The sequence below is a fragment of the Limulus polyphemus genome, unplaced genomic scaffold (assembly GCF_000517525.1).
Source record: "Limulus polyphemus unplaced genomic scaffold, Limulus_polyphemus-2.1.2 Scaffold281, whole genome shotgun sequence".
NCBI lineage: Eukaryota > Metazoa > Arthropoda > Merostomata > Xiphosura > Limulidae > Limulus > Limulus polyphemus.
Genome location: NW_013665891.1, coordinates 571,338 through 589,961, shown reverse-complemented (window position 1 = coordinate 589,961; position 18,624 = coordinate 571,338). Strand labels below are relative to the sequence as shown.

Here is an 18,624-nt window from a genome sequence, read left to right as displayed (position 1 = left end):
TATAACGCCCCCACGGCTGAAAGGGCGAGCATGTTTGGTGGGATGCGGACAAGGGATAAGTTGATGAGGTCTCAGCGGTAAGTCCGAGGGCTAATAAAGCTAAAAACCCGGTTTCGATAACAACGGTAGGCAGAACACAAATAGCTCATTGTGTAGCTTTGCTCTGAATAACAATCAAACAAAAGCTTATGAAGACGAAGTCTTCAGAATTACCGAATATATTACTTTAAAATAATTCCTGTTTTGCAATTAAAAAATCAAACTACTTTATAGATTCATAAATTAATTACGTGGATTGTTTAACTGTGACTAGTTTTGATAGACTTCAAAATGGAAAAAAAATCATAAAGTAATTATAAACTTATTCAAAAAATTTAACAAGAAGACTAAATATATCTATTATAATGATATTTTAACATATTAAATAATTGGGAAGCATTTACTGTCTCCAGCGTATCTCTTTACATCCATGTTTAAATATTATTTTTATTTAGTGTTACCTGCTGGTTGCATGAAACAAAGAAAAGGTGTGAATCAGACTCTTGAAATAAAGACATGACCTGTTGGTTAAGGTGCTCGAATAACAATCTGCGAATCGCGGAATCGAAACCCGTCGCCGAAATACTTGCCTTATCACAATTGGGACCGTTATAATGTTGCGACCAATCCCACCATTCGTTGATAAAGTATACTAACCTATTAATTAGCAGTATTGACTATCTGTCTTCCCTCTAGTCTATCACTTCAAAATTAACGGCGGCTGGTGCACATAGTCCTGGAGTAGCTTTGCGCAAAATTCAATAAACAAACAAACGTTTCAGTAGCAACCGTAGATCCAACAGTTTAAATTATTTTACATTTTTATTCAAGCTGTGCAAGTTAAAACACATCTGTATTTTCAATCTGAATGTAAATTTGTGCGGCGTGTGGGTTAAACAGGGTTCAAATACAGCCAGCCCTAATTTTGAGCCACTGATCAGAGGGAAGTCGGTAAGTCAGCAGCATCCGTCGCCACAAGGACTTTGTTCGGCTTTAATGCAAATAGGCCCCGCTAGCTCAGTAACAAGCTTACAGGTTTATAAATATAAAATTCGGGATTTCTATTTCATGCTCCTTGTGTAGTTTTTTACTTAGCAAAAAACAAACGAATGAATCGAATAACAGGATTGGCTATCAGTCTTACGTTGCTGAAAGTGAAGTGTGGGTTCAGCGAAATCACGGAACGAACCTTGGACTTTCCGACCTGTAGTTAACTACTACTGATTAGGCCATGTCCACGATTACAAAAACATAGTTGTTTGATGTAAATGTATATATTAGGTCTTTGTAATGAAGCGATGATGCTGAACACGTTTTTAATTATAAATTCTATCATCCAACTGCAGCTAGTGCGTAAACGCAGAAATATAATAAAGTTTTAGTGTATATTTTATTGATCAGCAAAGTCATTTAGGTATTGGATCAACTAAATAATCATCAACTGTTTATTAAAATCATCACCATCATCCTGAATTCAACTGGTCAAAAACGATGTCTAATCGTTATAAAGAAGCTCCATGTAATAGTGGCATGATAGTGTAATCAAAATATTTACATTTAAGTATATTGCTTATACCCTGGACTTGGAATCCAAGGTTTCATGGTTCGTAATTCGTTAAAACACGCGATCCACTTTCTGACCGGCCGTAGATACCTATAGGTGAGGCTCCAAAACCCACTATTTGATCATAAAAGAATAACCCAAGAGTGACATCGACTAGTTGCCTTCCCTCTAGTCTATCATTGTTGAAGTAAACAAACAAGCATAAACAAACGAGAAAAAAAAGCTACTCTTACAAAAAATATCCATAATCCTATGCTACAGCTGTAGCTCAACCATTACCTTTCCGACAGATGTAGTCTCCGGGACTGAATAGTACAGGTCGCAACCTTAAAACCAGCTCACATAGGAACCCAGCTTCTGTATTCTGAAATATCTCCACACGTTTTAAGGTGTCCAAGTGCACGTGAATGGCTATTTCGGCTTTAAGTTTGTCTGGAAGGCAGCCAACAGATCTTTCCTCGTCGGATGATTTCTGGGTCATCCACAAGTAGTCAAACCATTTGATGACCTTGTTTTGTAAATGATCAGGTACTCTGCGCATGCGCATGTAGGTTTTGACTGCATCTAATTTTGCTGAAAACAAACAAAGAAACAGATATCGTGAAATATTGTACCTTGACACCATTATTGATTTTAAAAATAGTAATGTTTTTATTAAATTGAATCTGCGTAAAGACATGATTCTAAATCACATTTTCATGTGCTAACCTTTAAGTTGTTGAGATACGTTTTACCGATTATCACAGAACCTATACTATGTATGTATAATTTGAATTCTTCTTTTGTTCTGAACATTCGATAAACAGCTGTCATATATGTTAACACAGTTTTTTTACAGTTGAGTTCAGTAGTTCCCAAATACATATCAGATTCTCCAAAGAACAAAATAGAAATAGAAAATACACAATGAAGGATCAGGTATTAAATTATTATCAGATAGAATGAGAATTGGTTGTTGCCAAATACAAAGATATACAATGTGCTCTCTGTGCTTAGCCCACCAAGGGTATTGAAACCAGAATTTTAGGGTCGTACACCTGAAGACTTACCGCTAAGCCACTGAGGTGCAGATACTTGATTTAACGCCAGGTTACATCACAATAGAAAAAATGGTCATGTTACGGTATAGGAGTGTTTACAAAACATGTCGTAATCTTCGCAATTGCTAAATCATATAAGTAAGTATTATTATTATCTTGTAATCAAAGCAAGCTACCTAAGTAAATTAGAACAAAACTTAATCCAGATATTTATGTAGCTAATTTAATATACCGATCCAACTAAGAGTATGCAATGTCATAAAATAAAAACGTATCATAAATAGGATGCATTGGTTCATCATTTGAGTTATCTTTTCTATTAGCACTATTATTGGCCTTAAGCCCAATATTATATCATGAGATACGAGTAGCTCAGAAGATCCTAGCTAGTATTAAGTCCATTTAATAAACAAACAATAGAAATTAACCCTCACAATTCCAAAACATATAAACTATAAAAATAAATACACATCAAACCTTGTTAGAATAATTCATATCACTGATGAATTAGAGTTTAATATTGGTTTCAGTTTCTTGGTCACCAGAATCTCTTTCTTTCTTTGAATTACATATTATGTCAAAATTTCTTCACATTCCTGATCCAGATATTTGTAGCTATTTGAAGATTTAACAGCACTAGGCTTCAGATGCTCTTTTATACGTTGCTCTAAACGATGGGTGGTCCATCCCACATAATACCATCCACATAGAGAGACAACATATGGATAAACAACGTAGGAGCATTGAAATTAATTAATTCTCTCCTTTATCTTGGTAACGTTGTCAGCTCTCAATATTGATTTTAAAGTTGCACACACGCAACTTTGTGAACAGTTTGATTCCTATATATATTTAATTTTATTTTTCATAACATAACTAAGTGTCTTTACCCATAAGTTGACAGCTTGAACACATCAAAACTCACTTTATAAGGGGTGTGACTCCATTTATATGCCATTTGTAATGCCCTCCATTGACTTAGAGACAAGTCTACGAGGCTTCGAGACCCACGTGGACAGAGCACAGATAGATCATTGTGTGAACTTAACAACAAACAAGCTATATAAAATATTGTCAAGATTAAACCATTTTTAGAACTTAACAACAAACAAGCTATATAAAATATTGTCAAGATTAAACCATTTTTAGAACTTAACAACAAACAAGCTATATAAAATATTGTCAAGATTAAACCATTTTTAGAACTTAACAACAAACAAGCTATATAAAATATTGTCAAGATGAAACCATTTTTAACAACAGATTATTTACACTTTCTACTTCTTTATGAAAATAATGATAGCTACTGGCAATATAATAAGCTCTATAAGGTACGATATTTATCAAATTATCTTTAACTTTAACCGGTATAAAGTTCTCAACATGACTTGTTATACGTTCCTATTTCTAAATGATCTCCAAACCTACTGCCCCCAGTGGCAGAGCACAGATAGCCCATTGTGTAGCTTTGTGCTTAATTACAAAACAAACCAAACCGATTAATATGTGGATGTAAAAAAAGACATCTTTTAGTTATTTTCTTCTTCCCTTGTAAACTTAACAAAAGGATGTTGTTTGTTTAGATTATCTAATAATGAAATCACTCGTTCTTTCCCCTTAAAGATAGCAAAGTATCATCCACAAGCCTACGACATTTGACAGGTTTAAAACTCTCTGGACAGTTATTTAATCATTATTTTTCATGATTCCATAAAAACAAGTCTTTTAGACAAGGTGCCAATTTTCAGTCATATTAACCCCATTTATTTTATCTTAAACATTGTTATTAAACTGAAAATGAGATGTGTGGTGGCAAAATTTAATATTTTTGTTAGATCTTGTACAATCGTATCACTTTGGAAAACCAGTTCTACTAGTAATTAAGTTATTTCCTGTAAAGGGATGTTAGAGTCAAAACTCGCACAATGAACTTATTCATCAAATCTAAACTTTAAAAGTTGTTTAGTTTTCCAAACTTAAATGGAACAAAGTATCAAAAGAATGGAAATTAGAAAAACTAGTTTGGACACATTCGTGAGTCCTCTTAAATCTCATATCGTATATTCATTTTTCACATGTTTTAAGAAACGAATACCAAAAATTTGCCAGTTTCTTGTTATAGGTACCTATCTGTAAAACTACTGGCTTAATGGGACAATTACTTTTATAGATTTTTGGTAAACCATATAGAATACCACAATGAGCGCTGACCGGTATAATATCTTTGTATAGTTTATCACTAAAGACTTTATCTTTATCTTTTTTAATTTCAACAAATATCTTTGTAATTGACATTTTCTTTAACCAATCCTGTTAATGAAACTAACATTAAAGTAAATAGTGTTGCGTCAGCGAGTCACATGACTGCTGTGGCGCCCTCTAGTTTCTAGAACTATCTTGTTCTTCATGAATGTTCTAGTTCTTACTAGATATAGGGTAGGCTGGTATATATAAGAGGGGTACAACGTGACGCGGCAATGTAATGTGTGTGTATAGATAGTGAGTAATTGAACTGCAGTCAGAAGTATTGTTGACGTTCGTTGATTAGCGTTTGTTTTAGCGCGATTGTTGAAGTTGAGTGTATCGGTAAAGTTATATTCGGAAAGAATAAATCAGTTTTATTAAGAAAGGACTTGTGTCGCTTAAGTTTCGTCGGAACGAAGTTACGGAAAAATCAATTAACAAACGGAGATGTAACAATAGTAAAATGTAACTTACATATAGATAGATAACATTAGTAGTAGTAGAAAAGCTAAAACATAAAAAAAAACAATGGGCATGTTAACAAAAATCAAACATTGGAATATTTAACAAGTGTAAGAAAATTAGGTAAAAGAAATTAGGAAGTAGGAATGTATGGGAGCATCAAAATGTAAGGAAACAAGGTAGGAATGGGCGGGTTAACATTATAACAGTTGGTGGCTTTTGACACTGTGCAACCTCAAAGTGGACGTGTATATCGTTCCACTCATTCCTACTTGGTGTGCTTTTTGTAACTTGGCAATTGTTCAAAGTAAATGAAAGGTGTATATAGCTAAATTTCTCTGTTGTAAACTTTCAATATCAAAACCGCTAATTTTTGAAATTTTAAAATTTGTCGAGTATTTAGAAGGGATTAGCTACTTATAAAACGCAATTCAAATATATAATAGATCAAAATTTGAAGTAAAACACGAAGTAAAAATTAGTGGAACGATGGTACACCGACTTTGATGTTGCACCGTGTCAAAAACCACCAAGTGTTGTAAAGTTATCCCGCCCATTTCTACCTTTTTTCCCTTAGTTTTTGGTGCTCCCATTCCTACTTTTTAATTATTTTTATTAAAAAAATTTTTACACTTGTCTCATAGTTTTTTTGATAATAAGTTTCGAGAGTGACTGGGCTCTAATCCTAACCTTCTCGTAGCTTTTCTCGGTGCTAAGTCTCGAAAGTGACTGGGCTGTAGGCCTGTCCTTCTCGTACATTTTATTAGAGCTATCTCTAGACATTTCCTGGTTTATGCTGATATTTTTGCTATTGTTTTCTTCCATCTAACCAGGGTGGCAGCTTTTTCTTTGGTTGTGTTAATGGCTAAGGCTTGTTTCGCATATTCATCATTACCGTTTCTAACCTTATATCTATTCGTGCAGTAATACTCTCTTTACTGGGACAAAGACTTTTCAAGGTTATCAACATAATATTTTCTCCTTTTGTTTTCTTGAAAGGCATATTTGAAAAATCGCATTGTTTCAAGTACAACCTTAGATATCAATAGGTCACACTTAGTGTGAAAACAATGCAAAGGTAAATTATACAACTGATCATTCTTGCTTTCAGTCTAGAGCACTCAACTAAAGCCGTGTTAGACTTCGGCAGTGATAGCGTTCGTCCTCACGTAGAAGACTCACATCTTAGGCTCCAACTGCTATGTTACAATTCCTTTGTCCAACACAGATCCTTTGAGTGAGATGTGTAGAGTTGAAAACTTCGCTTTTAAGGATTAGATCATAGTTAGAACCTAGATCTAGAGAATCTACATAGTCCACGTTTTTATTATCTAGTTGATACAGCTATAGGCTGATCACGTAGCGCGTGTGCATAAGCAATCGTGCAGCCGCACGTGATATGAGGACGGGTTGTTACTTGGCAACTTTTAGAGCGTACTCGTAATCACAGAATATGGCTATTAGTATACCGTTAACTCGTTAGTAGTGTTGCAAGATGGTTACTGGTATTACTTGTTATTACCAAGATTATAAGTAAAACTAAGAAAAAAGCTTTTAACCAAAGTAGCGTAATTCAGTCACGTGCATTTAGATTTGCATAGTGTGAAGGAAGTAGAGAGCTATGTCTTCCCAACAACGTTAGTCAGCCAGTCGGATAGACAGACTGACAAATTTGTGATTTTGTGAAATTTCTATTTTAATCTTCCGACTTTCGTAAGTAATTTAGTGCATTGATACTCTGTAGTTAGTTTATCTACTACTCAACAGCGTGTGTAAAGTGCTTATAAAGTTTTGTTTACATATTGTTTGCAGTGTCTTTGAGATTTTAAATCGTATTACACATTTGGCCTACTTCTACTATAAGTACTACCGTACTTATGATAACAGAGCAAGAAAGGAAAAAGAAAACACAAATGGACGAATACGTATACAGTTTTGCAGATATCTCAGAAAATTTGCAATATACTTGTACAAATTTCAATATGATAAATTCTCAGGTGGTTAGCTGGAACAACTGATATTTCTTGCGACATCTCACACACTAAACATCCTGGATATACAAATTTGAATTTAACATTTATATTGACATATTCACATGACATGCTAACCCCCATGGAGAAACCAAGCTGGAAGTTGACATATCTATTGATATCTTAATATGACATGCTAAACGTCCTGGAGAAACCAAGATGGAATTTGATATACTTCTTGATGCCTTCATATGACATGCTAAACTTTCTCGAGAAACCAAACTGTCAGTTGATATATTTCTTGATGATTTCATATGACATCCTAAACCCCCTGGAAAGACCAAGTTGGAAGTTGACATGTTTAATGATGTCTTCATATCAACTGTATTATCGTTTGTCTTTTTTCTAGAACAAAGTAATTTATAACGTAATGTGTCACAAATTTGTTATGTAAATGCTGTACCATCATGTATTTATTATTACATACTATAAATAACTCCTTTATATTATTTCAGCTGAGAAAGGTTTTTAACTTTGTGTTTCATACATGTATAACCTTAACACATTTTTTCGCTATGAAATGTGATCTGAAGACTATTTGTATGAAAGCAATACATGAAACTTTATTTTTCCTTAATATTTTAGGTTAGCTTTTGCTCACTTTGGTGTTTGTTAAATTGAAGAATGCGCCTATAAGCCCACTACCTATACTGCCTTTTTGGTTATTATTTGTTAGTGCCTACTCATACCTAAATAAGACTTACAGAAACGTTAAAAAACAGATGTGGATACAGATGTTGTCGTGTTTGTTCTAACCATAATTGACTTAGTTTGACGATTAAATTGCATACACGTAAGGAACAGTATTTTATTGTTTTATGAGTTTATTTGTTTGTAGTTAAACTCAAAGCTACACAATGGGTTATCTGTAGTGTGATATGAGAAGAACTTGGAAAATTCGCATGAAAGTTTATAATGTTTGTTTTTTGTAGCTGTATGTTAATCATTCAATGGAAACAGAAACACACACACACACACGTAATGCATACATTGATACAGATACTCATGTATGTATTTACTTAAAAAAGAAGATATAAAGTCATATATGTGGAATCTTAAGCTCACATTGATCCTACTGCCCCCCCCCCCGAAAGTTTTTAAATGTATGATCTTCGAATTGCATTTTCATTTTTATATCGCCCCCCAGCGGCATGTCTGCGGACTTACAACGCTAGAAACCGGGTTTCTATATCCGTGGTGGGCAGAGCACAGATAGCCCATTGTGTAGCTTTGTGCATAAATTTAAAACAAACAAACACTTATATTAATCTCATTTCTCTAGACTGTATTTCAGTGTTTGACTGTCGTCATTCCATTTGTCCATTTATCGATGTATCCATATTTTTGTTATGCTACTGATTATAAAAAAAAGATATCTTTATCCATGGATGTATATCTATATAAATATAGGTGAATACTTTCGAGCAAATGAAGAATAGCCTAATATTATATACTCACGCCAGCCCAGATGTCTAACGTACTGGCAGAATGTAGATGCAAACATATACAGTTAGGCAATTTCCTGAGTGCCTGTATGTATTATTTGTCACTTTATACTCTACAACCAGTAGCTACATGGACTAGTTGAAACATAGGTTAAATGGAGCTTTAAAGTACTGAAAGCAGCAACATGGGGTTGTACGTACGTATTACAACCAGTAGCTACATGGACTAGTTGAAACATAGGTTAAATGGAGCTTTAAAGTACTGAAAGCAGAAACATGGATCTGTACGTATTGCGAAATTACAGCTTGACTTTTAATTTTACATTAAACTTTAGTAACATTGAGCTTGTGATTTATTTTTACACCAACACCATTGTAAAAAGTCAGACAAAAAAGAGAAAGCAGACTATAAATATAACCATCCCTTACTAAACGTAGCTCAACTTAGAATTAAAAGAATCAGTGTTCGTCGAATCCTAATGCTAGAACAATCGAGTTTCATGTCTGCCATTACGAAGAGAATTATTTTCTTCGAATTTCAGACAGAGTCATTAGGTCTGGAGCGTTTAGCATATACTAAGTGCAATCACTGTTCTGATGGAATTGAACCTGGCTAGTAAATGGGCGGTCGTTCCGCGCAAACCAGGGTTGTACAGCAATTCTGTAATATAACACATCTACTAAACCTCCCGAATACCTGAATACTGCCCACAAAACAATAAAATCGTTGGAACAACCGATTAAAGTTAATACTATAGTTGAAAATGTGCCTTACACGTAAGTTAATAGAGCCCATGTTGCAGTAAGAAGTTGCCATTACATCTAAAATCATTACAGTGTTGAATCAGCCGTATCTTGTTAAACAGGTCAGGTTTTTTATACCGTATTTCAGTCTTTATAAGTGCCACATTACGATTGGCATTACAGATGCTCTACAACTAGACTGACATTTGTAATCTTAAAGCCGGTTAAGTGTGTTATAAATAAGGTATAAAATATATTATCAAAGACGAACATTTGTTACCCTTAAGTGAAATGCGTTTTAAATGAGATACCCTTTAGGATATTAAGGATAATTTTTGTAGTATTAAAGTTAACTATAAGTTAACTGTTTGCTAAATCGGACATTTTATATCCTAATACAAATATGTTAAATATTCCTTAGATTATCTAGGTTGGATAGTTAAAATGTTAAAGTTAACAGTATTTTAGATGTGTTATTAAGGCTGATAATATTGATATCACCTGGTATTCCCATTTCATCACTTATTGCATTTAATTATTTTAAGTTTTATTTTATAACATTGCAACCTTGTAGTTAGATCGATGTAGAAAATTATTACATTATTTAACAGGTTAATGTTTTAAGTTCTGACTTATGTAGGTAGATTTGATCAGGATTTATTGGTATTTTTGATATGTTAGATTATCCATGTCGTTCGTAGCTGTGCAACAAAGGTTACATGTAAACTTTGTTGTTGTCGTCTTTGGATTTCAAAAACAGACGATTTGTTCACTCGAGTGTATTTTTCTCAAAATTTCTCATTTTGCTTCTCTTCGTGGTAAAATGTAGATTTTTCAAGACATTATATTTAGGATGTTTTAGTTTCAACAGCACAAATAATCTTAGTTTAACTGGTCAACGCATATTACTCCTTTTATATAATTTCAATGTCGTTATAATATTTTTTAGCACATTAAAGTTATTCATGAATTAATTATGTTTAAATGAACTCTTCAGTGTGTACTTAATACATTTCATTTTATTTCTCGAAAAATTCATTAGGGGTCTTATAATATTTTATGATAGTTTTATAGCATGTTTTAAGGTTATTACAGCATTTAACTTTTTCTTGAAAGCTCTTTATTTTTGCGAACCCTTTTTAAAGTTTTAACTTAGATACGACTTTTTCGCAGTGTTTTAGGAATTACGTTATTGTTGTCCCTGACCAAAGTTTTATTTTTCAATTGAAACCTTTTGGAAAAAAATAACCTCTCATTGAGTACCTCAAAAATAGACCTAACAGTGCCAAAAAATCTTAAGGAGCAAAGACCCGTAAAACTTCAATGAATCTCCATAAAAAAGCTCATAAGATAGTATAGAAACTTATTATAGTGCTCTAAAATCTAAATGGCATACGTTAAAAGTTCGAGAAAATGTTATAAGGATAACAACAATAAAATACTCTAATACTTGACAAATAAACTGACAAAATACAAAAGATAACTTAAAGAGCTTCAATAAAACCCTACTAAAGGCACTTAAAATGCTGCGAGGCCTAACAAATCACTCGATATCAAATAATGCTAATTAATTTATAAAAAAATATGTGGTTGTATTTTATTACCTTATTACTCACCCTTCACATTTCCTCACGTGTATATGTACTCAACGATCTTGGAAAGATTATGCATTAACACTCTGAAAGGAAGTTCTTAACATAGAATATACTTACAGAACGACTATAAATTTGAGTATGATTTTTATGTTGAACATAGTATTTTAAAAAAGAAAAGTATTTCGATTATATATGTTCTTCAAAATGAAATAATTATTGCATTACAAATGGTGTTATAAGATCATCGTAAGTAAATTCAATCTAATGAAAAATCCAAAACAAAACATAATACAACTCTTTACAACTTCTCTAGCATCTAGTTATTTTAGTTTAATTGATTAAAACCTTCATTTAAGGTAAAATCGCAGAAAACAGTAAAAAAAAGATAAAATTAACAAACCTAAGTACACTGTGCATGAATGTTGTTGTTGTGAACGAATCGATGGTAATATTTTAATAAAAGAACAGTTAATAGAGGTTTTTGGGGATCCTTTAATGGAGAATGCTGTGTGATAAACTTAAACAATACTTTTTTATTTGGAAAATAAATGTTTATAAAACTTTGCTAAAATGTTGTTGTTGTTGTGAACGAATCGATGGTAATATTTTAATAAAAGAACAGTTAATAGAGGTTTTTGGGGATCCTTTAATGGAGAATGATGTGTGATAAACTTAAACAATACTTTTTTATTTGGAAAATAAATGTTTATAAAACTTTGCTAAAAGGTTGCTTATTTTATCTTTTTTAACAAGATTAAGTGAATGTATTTGAAAAAAAATCTGAACTCTTTTTGTGGACTTATAACAAGCTTAGTCTTGGAGACAGAAACAGTCATTTTAAGAAACGCTTTTAAATTAACCTTTGAAACAATTAAGACTATTAAATTGTAAAATTAATTTAACTAGAAATTTAATCAAAAAGACAACGTTAAATGTAGAGGAAACGAACCATTTCAACGGCAGTAGAGCAGATGCAGCTTTTAAACTTTAAGTCAGTAAGAAATTGCATTTGATAAACTGTGGCAAATAAATATTTCTTTATTGTATGTTCTATGCGCTTTTAATAGTCTTAAATTGTAACTTTGCTTGAATGCAAAAACTGAACGAAAAACAACAAAAAATCCAAACATTACTTTCTATATTTATGATAAGTAGACCAAAGGAAAAAATAACCATGATTTTTAAGTGTAAAAACAATTCTTCTGAGGTTCAACGAAGTAGAAGAAACATAGGTCCTTACACAGTCTAATAAGTGGAAACTTACATTAAAAGTTGTCAATAAGAAATCAAAGGGAAAATTTAGTATCTAAATGTAAATAGAACACATTTCTCTATTCCTTGAAGGCTTTTACGTTTCTCAAGAAAATATTAAAGATAATGCTTAGTATTTAACTACTCTTTTATCATAGAAGGTGAAGGAAATTTGGACTAAATCCTTTCGTCAGGAAGAAATTATGCACGATATTATCTTACATTTTATTATCATTTTTAAAATTGTGTCATGTGATGTAATTTATCCGTTAAAATACAGTTTTCAACAAACAAATTTTGTCATGGAATGTAACTTCTCCGTTAAAATACAATTTTCAACAAACAAATTTTGTCATGTGATGTAATTTATCCGTTAAAATACAGTTTTCAACAAACAAATTTTGTCATGTGATGTAACTTATCCGTTAAAATACAGTTTTCAACAAACAAATTTTGTCATGTCATGTAACTTATCCGTTAAAAAACAGTTTTCAACAAACAAATTTTGTCATGTCATGTAACTTCTCCGTTAAAATACAATTTTGAACAAACACATTTTGTCATGTGATGTAACTTATCTGTTAAAATACAATTTCCAACAAACAAATTCCCATTGCTTAACATTAGACGCACCAGCATTTTCAGAATCATTTTGACAATAAAAAATAGCGCGTTTGCTGAAGAAATAGTTATTATTATTAAAGTATTTCAATTAATTCCCTACCTCTTGGATTTCATACCTCATTATGATTAGACAAAATATTAAAATTGTACATATACATAATGTTATTTGTTTGTTGAAAACTGTATTTTAACGGATAAGTTACATCACATGACAAAATTTGTTTGTTCAAAATTGTATTTTAACGGAGAAGTTACATGACATGACAAAATTTGTTTGTTGAAAACTGTATTTTAACGGATAAGTTACATCACATGACAAAATTTGTTTGTTCAAAATTGTATTTTAACGGAGAAGTTACATAAAACAAATGTCGATATTTACATGAAGTGACACAAACTGACAAGAAAATGCATTTTTATTAATTACTTTCTTTTTTAGGCTAAAACTAAGCAAGCTAATAATTGTGACAATGTCTTTCATTAGCAGGCTTTCCATTTCTGATTCATTAATAGCATGTGCTATATATATAAATTATAGTGAAGAGCTACTTTCTAGAAATTAACCGTGTATATGCCATAAATCATATCACTGGCTAATAACTGAGATCTTAATATCAAAACATAACTGAGAAAATAGGAAAGGTAACACATGTAGATAATTTTCTTGAAAGGGAGCCGAAGGCCGTCTGAATGGTCCACCTGAATTAACCACTCGCACCACTATACGGTAATATGTTTTCTGTAAGTCAGTCAGTAGACACTAAAATTACGTCATATAAGAGACGCTTAATGTTGCAATTTCTACTGTCGTGACGTCAGTAAAACGTGCACATGCCATGAACCACAAGAAGAATTATTCACTCTGTAGCCTACAACACAGCATGATATATGAACTTTAAAAGCAAGAAATCAAAATATTTGTTACTTTTAATTTTAGTTTTAGTTACTCTTGAAATATAACACTTTCGGGATCTCTGTGGAAGTACATCTAGTATACAAATCAAATATAGTAACGAAATAAAAATTTGCCACTCCAACTAAAAATAACGAACCGGAGAAAAGAAGAATATGAAGGACGTCCATTTATTTGAGTGTAAAATATTACTCGTACAGATAAATAATATATTAACCCTTCCCTTCCCTTCTAAGATATAGTATGACAAAAACAAAAATGTTCTTTAGAATAAATATGATAACAACGTTCTGATGCTACTGCGTCTTTGAAGACATAACTGTTCATATCGTACCCCCCCCCCTTTCCCTGAGTATCTTTGAGCAAAAATCAACAAACAAACAAACATGACATCATACCGTATCCTAGAAAGACGTTGTTGATCACTCTTTACTATATCTTATAACAACACCTCTGTTCTCGTCATATTGTATTGGGTCGAACACGGACCAGCGGGAAGCGTGCCTGTCTGTGAATCCAAAGTTACGTGGTTCACGCCCCTTTACCGCCATATTAAATAAATACGTTTCACAATTCGAGGCCATGAGTTCGTTAGAAAATATACGGTAAAATACTATTATTTGTGGGTCAGCGGTAAGTTTATGGACTTTCAATGCTAAAACCAGGGGTTTGGTTCTCCGAGGTGGACAGAATGCAGGTAGCTCATTGTGTAGCTTTGCACTAAGAAAAACTCCAAAATTACACGAAACGCTGAAGACACAGTAAAATATATTGACAGTTATCAGAGTTTACATCAGAGTTACCAAAGCTATATGCTTTCGTTCCTGATTTCGAACTGCTTGAGAAAGGGCAAGTAGCCAGCAGCACCCATCGCCAACTCATGCGTTACTCAAACCAACGAATGTGGGATTGGTCGTAATATCTCCCATGGTTGAAAGGGGAGCTTGTTCCACATGGGCTTAAATCTCGCGACTCACAGATTGCAAGTAGAGCGCCATGACCACCAGAACATCCTAGGTCTACTACATTTGATTAACTTTATCAGGAAACACGTTTCATAAAAATGTTATTGTAATAATAATAATCTTATTTTGTTTAGAAAGGACACACCAGCAAGTGTAGTTCAAATTAAAGTAGAACTTTTACTTCTATGGTTCACGTCCCGTTGATGCAAAACTACGTTCTACACTTTGGGGTGGAGGGTGCGTTATAAGAGTAACGATCAGGTAAAAGTAGTTCAAGGGTTGGTGGTAGGTGATATTGACTAGTCGTCTTCCTTCTAGTTTAGCAATACTGAATTATGGAAGGGTATGCGCAGATAGCTTTTGTTTTTTAGCTTTGAGTGAAATTCTAGAAACAAATAATCGACTTTAAAAATTAATGGCGGTTATATATTCATTCTTATTAACCGTAGTTCGAGTAATATTCTTTGGTTTTCGATCTAAGTCACTAGGGCATTAATTCTAAACATGAGATTTATTCATGTGTATTTAATCGGAGTTACACTTTACAAAATGTATTTATTTCTTTAAGGGTTCCTGTAAGGCCTATGGCACCATTTTCAGGAGTTGATCAACCCCACTATCAATTAAAAAAAGCCACATCGAGATAAAATAATATTTATAATTATATTTACTTTGTATAGCATGTTCGAAAAAAATGAACTAATTACATCTGAAACATTGCACGTGCACACTAAAATGTATATCAAAATCAGTATGGTTGTAAAGCAAACATGATCCCAGGCGAGGAGGAGGGGACTATAATACTGTATGTATATATATATATATGTGTACTCAATATTCGCGCCAGACTAGTCCCCGTCTCTGTTTACTGAAAATTCTACTGGAAAATGCGTGAGGGTTAATCACAACCCAATTGCAGAGATTCAGAGCATTGCAAACGGGAAAGATGTTGTACTCATGGTTAAATATCGAAGCAAATACAGTAATTCTAACAGAATCGTGAAGTTGACCAAAGATTTAGCAGAAGCACTGGAAGTCTCTACAATTTGTATTACAAATTGAGGGTTTAAGGCTGGAAAAAGAACAAAATTGAGGGGGGGGGAACCTGGTTATTGCTGGATAGACACGTTCTCCTTTTGTCGTCTCCTGTGGCGCCAGCCCTGTTTTAAAGCTCCCTTTTTTCAAGCCTACAAACTCAGTTCCTTAAGAGTGAATATAAAGCTCACGCAGGGTAAAATGCACGTTTATGGTTTTTGTGTGTCGATATAAGTAGCGCTTATGATTCGTGACAACACAATTTCGTAGTTGCTTCCCTGTAAGGTTTAGATCTCAATTTACAAATTGCACACTGAAAAAAAAAACAAACACAAGATATAAATTGAACCATGAAATATAAATATATAACATTGGTTTTATAAACTATAAATTTAAATAAATATTTTTTTCTACTTAGGAAATTTATTACGAAATATTGAAATACTGTAGAACTTTGTGCTGCTTCTTCATCAATGAGATCACAATTATTGATCTAAATGACCGAGAACTAGTGTTTTATTGTTATATTTGTACTACTTTGTAACCAATGTTAAAACAATGAACAAAGTGTCATCGTAGTATTTATTAAAATAATCTTTGAGAAGCGTTTAGCATTTGAGTAACCAGTGAGAATTTACCTTATGGTCCCAAGTGGCACAGCGGTATGTCTGCGGACTTACAACGCTAGAAACCGGGTTTCGATACCCGTGGTGGGCAGAGAACAGATAGCCCATTGTGTAGCTTTGTGCTTAATTCAAAACAAATTTACCTTAACTTCCATACTGTTCAAACAGATATTCCTTTAGCGTGAGGGAAACGCTAAAATGACAATTTGTTTGACTAATAAAAATGACTATTTAACTTGAATGACTTCTAGGTAAGTCCCTTCATTCCTTATCACAGTATTGTTGGTTTCAGAGCAAAATTGTTCTTAAAGAATAAAATAATTCTAAACCAAACTTCCAGTGTAGATGTTTTACTCTTTGTTTTTACTCTTTACACTTTGAAGACTTTAACTGACCGTACGTGTGTGGTCAGTCATCTTGTAGAAATAGGTAGAAAATAAATACAATTTTAGTTGACTGTTTCAGTCCTTCGTGGTAAGAATAATTTCACCTTCCTCAAGTCTCCACAATTATTATAAGAATTTCAGCGGAGCAGAATTAATCCCATTTCTTATCACTTTTACAAATGACATCTATAACTCATCTACGCCGAGCTTGTAACTTAATGCTAACAGATTTTTCCTTCGGACTTGAAATCAATCTACGTGGAATCCATTGATAAATTTTCTATAGGGAAACGAAATCTCTTAAACGAATAAAATTACCCATTTTCTAATTTTCCTTTTCATTGTAAGGACACTGGAAAATAATCATTATTAAAATTCACATTGAACGTAATGACAGACTAAAGTAATACTTCGATATTTTTTACTTTATTTGTAGATAGTTTATCAATAAGTTTATCCATAACTGAGCATATAAAGATGTAGTTGCCTCCCAGTGGCACAGCGGTATGTCTGCAGAGCACAGATAGCCCATTGTATAGCTTTTCGTTTAACTTTAAACAAACTAACAAACAAATAGATGTAGTTTTTAGAAGGAGTCAAGTGATTATTTCTGATTACCCTACTGATCTGCAGAGAAAGAGCAGATTTTACCACTAGAATAAAACTGGCATCAGCGATAATTGATTAATATGTTTTATTTTCAATATATTATATATATGCTAAGCTTTCATTAGTTTACAGACTATTGCCTGTATGTGCTTTCATGCGTCTTCTATTTCTATGTATCGAAATCAGTTTCCATTAGAAAAGTAAACATGGATACACAAAATGGAGGAAAAGTTAATGAAACTAACTTTCATTACACTAGAATCGCGAGGGAATTGGAAGAGAGAGATTGTCTGTCTGTTATGGTGAGTGGGGCAAAGAGATCCACTACATCAAATATTGGGGCAGTCACATACCGTATCCAGCAGTGCATGCAAACATCACAGAACTTTGCTGTTGGATTACATGACTTTGAAGACGCCTACAGTGGTGTGGCTCTTGGAGTCTGAAACATTCTCATACACGGATATAGACTATGATAGACACCACGTGCTCTTAGTTGGAATTTGGTAAATGGAGATATGAAATTTTTGAAAACAACTCTGGCTTGTTCCAAGGGTTCTCGCTGAGGTTTGTCCTTTTTAACATATTTAGCTGATTGAGTCAACGCACAGGAAGGTGCAGAGTGACACAATACACAATGTTCGAAACATAATTTTGCAAGCATCTCATACATGCAAATGGGAATGGTGGTCTACAGACAACAAAATGTCTATTCAGCCAAATAAAGCCTCTCGGATGTTGGTTACCAGATCTTACACGTACACTTCTCTTTTCATACTGACATACGCAGACAAAAGAGTTTCATATAAAAATTTTGTAACTATTATTGGTGTTATGATAAACTATAGGATGAAAATTACTGCACATATTGATAATACAGGCCTGCGAATTTAAAAGTCATGAAAGTTGGTTTCGTTTTAATAACAGATTTTCCGTAATTCAGCTACGCAGATTTCGAAAATAATATTCATTTTTTTTCTATCATGTAAGGATTTTTTTTCAAATCGGGAAGAAAGAAACTTAGAGCAAATGATTATTTCGTTTACCACAAT

At 33.0% G+C, this 18,624-nt stretch overlaps 1 protein-coding gene across 2 annotated transcripts in view; it reads right to left on the bottom strand.

Annotated features, from left to right (window-relative positions):
• The window catches only part of LOC106457011 (cyclic nucleotide-gated cation channel alpha-3-like), a 165,450-nt gene that overhangs the window by 40,759 nt on the left and 106,067 nt on the right, over positions 1-18,624 (bottom strand). For both annotated transcript variants that reach the window (XM_022382823.1, XM_022382824.1), the window contains exon 2: positions 1,883-2,176. In XM_022382823.1, coding sequence (XP_022238531.1) covers positions 1,883-2,176 — 294 coding nt within the window. The remainder of the gene's footprint in view (positions 1-1,882; positions 2,177-18,624) is intronic.